Here is a 7,500-nt window from a genome sequence, read left to right on the forward strand (position 1 = left end):
GATTGAAAACGTCCTCGATTCTGGGTTGAGGGTACGCAAAGGAGAAACGAAGGGAGAACTTATCCCGTACATTTCGTTCCCATATGCCAAAGGATCGCTACGTATGTACGTATTATACAGCATCCCTCGTTTTTAATCTATCGACTATGGACCACCACCTAGAAGCCACGCTCTTACGATTGTTAAGGGTGCCTCGTTGATATCGTATTTGTACGTAGACACGCGCGTTAGGGGATGAGAAACAGAAGGGTGACTTGTAATAAGGGATAGCGACTCGGGATAAGTTTTCGACGGGAATGCGTCGATTATTTTACGACCTTGTTTTTCTTTTTTTTGCTTTTTTTTTTCTTTTTCTTTTTCTTTTTTTTTCTCTTTTGGATACGAGCAATTGAAAATGATGATAATGGGATTTCTCTCGATCACTCATTTTTTTTCTTTTTTTTTTTTTTTTTCTTTTTTTTTTCAAGGGGTTCCATTATATGACAGGCATGTCAAAGTATTAGGCTCATGAAATTTTTTTAAATGATTAAAAGATACATTGGCTGCACGTATACAATTTCACGTATTAAATTTGCATCTGTGTGCGTACATGTGCGTGTTTCTTTTTTAATACATCATATATCATTTTTACAAGAAGAAAATGAAAAGGTGATGAAAAATTTGGAAAATGTAACAGATAGTATACAATCTGTTAATCCAAATTAGTTTAATTTATTCGCTAATCGAAATGAATTTGACATGCCTGTTGTATCACGATATTAGGTACGAAAAGATTGTCGTTATTTAGTAATTTTAGATAGGAATAATTTAACAATGTTTGATCTATCTAAAGGAGTGATTATTTGATGAGTTCAGAAATCGTAGTTCCTCTTATGGAACTTTTAATGTTTAATTATTAAGATATAATATCAATTTTATATTTTCTTTTCAATGTTCTTATAAAGTCAAGTTCGCATTCTCTTATCGATCGAGAAGTTTACTTTTGAAAAATCGCGAACGATATATAATACCTTTATAAAAAGGCCATTAGACGTGTCGTCCGACGGTGACGAAAAGTGTTCGGCTATTTAAATTTCACGTGTCTCGGTCTTGATCGAGAACGTTCAATGAAAGAAATATTCGACGTGATCGACTTTACTTTTGTGAACTTTGATTCGATTTAAAAGCACTTTTCATTTTGATTCGTTCGGCCGCGAGTGTCACGAATGCCGAGTTTAAAGGTTCCCGCGAGAGTATTGCGGCTTCGTACGAGGAAGGAGATCCAAGAATGAGCAGCATAATCCACCAACGTACGGTAGTAATAAATCGCGAGGGAGTACTCGTACGGACATGGAAGTAATCCGATAATCCCATTAGACGAGGTCCCATAAAATCGTTAACGCAGACAAGTCCGATTACGTAAGCCGTGCTTCATTCGTAACCGTCGTCGGGACTGGTTTCGCGTGGTTATATCCGCACTGCGGATAATTCTTTGATTGCCTTTCCGATCTGAATTTACGCAAACGAACGAATGAACGAATGAACGAACCAACGAACGAACGTGCATACAAAATATCCAACAATTATTTAAATTTATACGCATTATCGCGAATAATAAAATGCATCGCTGCTCATCACGTCACATAGGTACCTATATTTTTTGATTGCTAAAATCGCAAGCGGATTTCAGGATTGTCACGAGGTTGATTAAGAATTAAGATATCCTTTTCTTCCTATTTACGTCATTTCTACGATAAAATTCACTTCGATTAACTTCGATTGAAATTTATGATCGAATGTTATATTCAAGATAGAAAGGATTTCTCATGATTTATAATAATAGTGATAATAATAATAATAATAATAATAATAATAATAATAATAATAATAATGATTTTCGAATCAGCGTAGTTATACGTTATGTTCAATCGAATAACGATAAATAAACGAGTTTCTTCGGGATAATGTAAATGAATTATCGTGTTCGTTGAATTAAACGACTCGGTTATATGCATCGTTAAAAATGGAAGAAAGAGAGAGTGAAAGAGAGAGAGAGAGAGAGGTAGATAGATAGATAGATAGAAGACGAGAGAAAGTGAGAGGGAGAAAGAAAGAGGGAGAGAGAGAGAGAGAGAGAGAGAGAGAGAGAGAGAGAGAGAGAGAGAGAGAGAGAGAGAGAGAGTCGAAGAGGTAGAGACGACGTGGGTGGATGGGTGAAAGGGTTGCTTCTGTTTCTCATTAGCGACTCCATTAGTGGAATGTCTGCGCGCGCGCACGATATTAGGGCCCAATGTAAATTGGTAGCATTAAACGCATCAGGCGATTGCATCAATCTCATTAAGCGGGGCGCGCATAATGTTTCATGAGAGTGCAGTCGACGCGAATTGAGGTGGTCGGTTAGTAACGATGTTTGTGGATGCTCTGGAAAATTATCGAATTTCTCGATGCTGTTTGCACCAAGCAAATCGAAAACAACGGAGAGCGGTCGTTCGTTCGGCCTGAGACCACTGCGTCGCGTCGTCGCAATCACATATGTGTGTGTGTGTATGTGTATATGTGTACATATGTATAAACACGTATGTATGTTAATCTTTCGATGTAGATTTTCGTTGAGCATTCGTTCATTTAAAAATGACATCCGATGTTCCCTTTGAAAAACCATTAAAAACATTTAAAAGATAACTGGAAGTTGATTTTAAAATTCATTCGTATTCATTTAAAATTGATTGTATAGATGTAAATCGTATTGTAATAATTTTAAAATATGATTCCCATTAACGTTTGCTTATATTCCTTCGATAGATTATTCTTTCTAACTCCTTTGCGTACGTTTTGAGATTTGTATCCATCGTGCGACAGATCAATGTCGTGTCAGGATTTATTATCGAGTATCTATCATGGTAAAAGGAGATAAAGGGAGAAGGTTATTGGCGATTTGACCGCGGGGCAGCCACGTCTGATTGCTGTCACAATGAGCTTATTATCACCTACGAAGCTATGAGACGTTCTTATCGGCTAAAGATTTTTTCCTTTATGCGTTATGCTAAATACGCTGCTCCGCTTTTATTTTTCATTTCTTAGGTACGAGATACGTTATTACTATGCTGCTAATTTGCTAAGATTTACTAACGCCTAAGACCTACCTGTCCGTGAAAAATTAAAAGGTGCCTTGCGAGCTGGCCCGATAAAGCATCGCGTTTTTTGTTTTTTCTTTTTTTTTTCTTGTTTTTCGTTTTTTTCTTTTTTTTTTTTTTTCTTTCCTTTCATCTTCTGTGTGCGCAATATGACGATACAATAACAATAAAGAGATTTTATTCGTCATGTGTAGTACCGAGGTACTCGAGGAGATTAAAAAAAAAAAAGAAAATTAATCTCGATTAGGTTCCTTTATCATCGAAGAACCACGAAATCACAAAACTGGATCAAAAAAACCATCGTCGTTAATTACTACGTTTCATCCTTTGTAAATCAATTTTTAATTTGTCTGTTACAATATCGAATATTACGAAGGACGTTAAAGTTTCGATTGATGTAAAAGTAATTAGAATGACATGAAAGTTTGGCAAAGGAAAAATAACGTTCGAGAAGATAAACAAACTACGAATGGAAAATGTTAAGTAAATAAGATGTTTACATTAGGGAAGATAAATTGCAATTTCATTTAAACACGAGGATTTATTCGCGGAACGTCCGACGATGGTTTTCGTTTACGTAATTAACGATAAATCGAAGAAAAGTTTAATAGTATACAAACTACGATAACGCGATTGAAAAAGTGGTAAAATAGCGATTGGCTTTTTTTCTTTTTATGTTTCACTGTGTCATCCTCTATTTCGGTCGCATTCTATTTCTCTCTTTCTCTCTCTCTCTCTCTCTCTCTCTCTCTTTTTCTCTCTCTTTCTTTCTCACATAAAATCACATACACGCACACGCATACGAACACTCTCATGTTTTCTCTTCATTGTCAAATGTTCTCATTGCACGTCTCCTCCTTTTGTTTATCCTCTCGTCACTCGGTTTGGGTTAATTATTACAAAGATGGTTGTACAATAATATAATATATAGACTCTGTATTAGTTACAATAATATCGTTTGCATTCGCCCGTTCCTTACGTCGCCGTCTCCTTCGAAGCTTTTTTCATTTCGCAAATAGATTCAATCCGAATTCAAGGGAAAATCGGTACACAATAGATATATAATCATTTCTCCCGATCAATATATCTACGAAGGTCGTCGAGTTACCTCTCGTAAATACGATTAATCGTTTACGCCATTTAATTGCCGCTTTTATTTTTTTTATTCCTTTTTTTATTTTCTCTCTTTCTCTCTCTCTCTCTCTCTCTCTCTTTTATCGAGCGTTCAGCCATTGCGCGTTTTTTATTGCTTATTCCTTACGCTATAAGAAAGAAAAAAAAAAAAAAAAGAAAGAAAAGGGAGAGACCTCGGTGCCCTTGCGAAAACAAAATCTTTCCCTATGCTCTTTCTTTTCCTTTCCTTTATTTATTTCTCTCTCTTTCTTTCTCTCTACAAGAAAATATAGAAATGAAAAGGTTCGCGATCGCATCGAGGTCGAGTCGGAGGGATATGAGAGAAAGAGTTTAGAAGAGATTCGCAACGCGGATTAGAGATGCAAGAATAAATCTTCTCTATTCTTTGGCTCTTTATATCTCTTTATATATATATATATATATATATATATATATATATCTCTCTCTCTCTTTCTTTCTCTCTTTCTCTCTTCTGTTTTAGGCGAACTCGTCGGAAAGAAAAAAAAAATCGATCACAGTTATACGACGACATATAAATGTGCAGCGAAGTATAAAATTTTTCAAATTTTTCTTCCTCTTCTTTAACTTCTATTTCACATCACTTATCGTTCTCACCTCTTTCTCTGTCCCCTTCTCATTGTCCTTTCACATGGTTCGTATCTCTCTCTCTCTCTCTCTCTCTCTTTCTATCTATCATTTCTCTCTCTCATCCTATTAGTCGCATAAAATAGTCATTTTCCTATATGTATTATCGAGTAGGTTGTATTGCGTTGAATCACTTGTTCTTACATAGCCCTCGTCGCTTTATAATAATCTTTTTATACAGGCAAAAACATTAAAATTATCCTTGGCGTTTGAGAAGAAATCGCCACTTTTCAATCGTCGTAGGGCGATTTACTCTAAAATTCGTTTCCACTGTCAATACACACATAGACACATATACACAAACATACACACAACGAAAGGTCATGGAATTTGATCTCGTGCCGATATAGTACGCTCACGATTCTCCATCGGTTTCGGCGGTTTTCTTCTGACATCCTCTCCTAGGCAAGCCATGGATGGATAAATACATTTCTTGGATGTATATATATATATATATATACATATATATATATATACATATATATATATATACATATACATATATAATTATAAATTAAAGGCGCCTACGTCGCCTAAAGTGGGTTTATATATATATATAAAAGATGGAGAAGTCTGGCGAGCACCGTGATTCCAGGAGGGAAACGTTTGCAGAGTAAATTGCCCGTCGTCGTCTCTGCTTTTATCAAGGATAGTCTCTCTGTCTATGTAGTTCCTACCTTAGAAGATAACGAGCCCGCCTCGTCGCTTGGCTTACTAGCTAGAACGAGATTACCGCGCTTATATTTCGTTTCACGATCGGTCCCTCATTCTCTCTCTCTCTCTCTCTCTCTCTCTCTTTCTCTTACTCTCCCGTTTTCTCTTTCTACTCTCTTTCCACGCGTAATCCTTCGTGTCCAAAAAAGAAAGAAACAGAACGAACGATCGACCGATCCTTGCCTCGCTTTGATATGGTCCGACCACGGTAAACCGTTCGTTCGTTCGTTCATCCTTTTCTTCTCTTATCGAGGACTTTAATTATCTAGCACGCGCGCGTTTACTACGAGCTACATGTGTACACAACGTGTCGGTAAAAAAAGCTACTGGCCGTATTGGCGAGAAGTGTCGAGAGACGAAGGAAAACGCGTATTTTTTCGCTTGTACATACAGCTGGTCCTCTCTCTTTCTCTCTCTATTTCTGTTCCTCTTACTCTCTCTCTCTCTCTCTCTCTCTCTCATTCTATTTCTTACTCTCTCATCGTTCGTTCGTTTGACCGTAGTAAGGAAAAAGAGTCCACACGTTCTCCGGGTGCATCCTTATCCTTTCGTTCACGGATCGAAGATCACCGGCTCGCCTCAAAGGATCGACGGTCGACGATAGTGTGCGGAGTTTGTACCTTCTGGCGGTCGAGCTGATTCTCTCCCCTTTATCTTCTCCTCCTCCTCCTCCTTCTCCTCCTCCTTCTCCTCTTCCTCTCCTTTTCCCTTTACTCCCAAAACGATGATCGTACGAGCACGAATTTCTCCTGACAGAGAGAAAGAGAGATAGATAGATAGAGAGAGAGAGAGAGAGAGAGAGAGAGAGGGGAGGGGGAGAGAGAAAGAGAGAGAGAGAGAGAGAAAGGAAGAGACAGAGAAAGAGAGAAGGAGAGTGAATGAAAGCGAGAAAGAGAGAGAGAGAGAGAGAGAAAGAGATAGAAGACTTGGCAGGACCTATCGACCGAAGGCAGTCAAAGCCGGTGAATCGATTCTTTCTTCCTCTTCTCCGTCCCACGTCTCCTTCCTCTTTCACCAGCAGCAGGGCACCCTGTACTTCTTCCTCTTCCTCCTCCTCCTTCTCCACCTCTCTTCCACCATCTTTTTCCATTGGCCTCGACGTTCGAACGATCGCTGCCGTTGCTTCGCGCCAGAGGCGGTCTCTCTCGCTCTGCCTTCTTCTTTTTTTTTTCCCTCGTCGCTCGGCATCCTCGTCGATAAAACATTTTCCCACGAAGGTCGTTCAACGCTTCTCTCGAAAATCGTCGTCGTCGTCGTTGTCGTCGTCTTCGTCGTCGTCGTTGTCGTTCTCGTCGTTCTCGTCGTTCTCGTCGTCGTCGTCGTCGTCGTCGTCGTCGTCGTCATCTTTTCGATTAGAATCACCTAAATATCACGACCACCGCCGTCAACAGGAGTATCGTCAGGTACGTCGCTCGATGCATCTGCCCGTTGTTCTCCTCCATACACTGACCTGCGACAACGTGAATCGATACTTTCACTACTTTGTTCGTGAAATCGTAAAATTGATTTTGATAAGAAACCATCAAATGGAGATAGCTATGATCGATTTTTATGAATTTGATCAATTTTATGTGACACGAAGATTACGTCAAAATTCGAAAGGAACGAGTATCATAAACATCTTTGTATTTCGATGCTCGAGACTTGAGTAATGGGTTATGAGGAGGAGGAGGAGAAAGAGGGAGGATCAGAGTGGCTTGCTTACCGGTGCTGGTCGCGTTGAAGGCCAACATCGGTGCGGGTGGAGGGATGCCTCTTTGACACGCCACGGGGCTGGCAGTTAAACTAACAACCCCACCGCTCTCTTTGTACATGAAGCACAATCTTTGGGTGTTCCTGTAGGGCTGCGGCCTGTTGTTATCGTTCGACCACGTTGTTCTGCGCGCGAGTGGGG

General features: G+C 39.1%; 1 protein-coding gene across 5 annotated transcripts in view; it reads right to left on the minus strand.

Annotated features, from left to right (window-relative positions):
* Positions 1-4,034: 4,034 nt before the first annotated feature.
* Positions 4,035-7,500, minus strand: part of LOC118444852 (uncharacterized) — a 251,424-nt gene continuing 247,958 nt past the window's right edge. For 4 of the 5 annotated variants that reach the window (XM_085656997.1, XM_085657011.1, XM_035873551.2 and 1 more), the window contains 2 exons: positions 7,312-7,500; positions 4,035-7,056 (listed from right to left, as the gene is read on the minus strand). The exon at positions 7,312-7,500 is cut by the window's right edge and continues 57 nt beyond it. In XM_085656997.1, the coding sequence (XP_085513123.1) occupies positions 6,965-7,056; positions 7,312-7,500 (281 nt within the window). In that variant the 3' untranslated portion in view covers positions 4,035-6,964. The remainder of the gene's footprint in view (positions 7,057-7,311) is intronic. The other variant, XR_014982180.1, reaches the window with a different exon arrangement.

Source organism: Vespa mandarinia, chromosome 1 (genome assembly GCF_050613455.1).
Source record: "Vespa mandarinia isolate Hongniang chromosome 1, ASM5061345v1, whole genome shotgun sequence".
Lineage (NCBI taxonomy): Eukaryota > Metazoa > Arthropoda > Insecta > Hymenoptera > Vespidae > Vespa > Vespa mandarinia.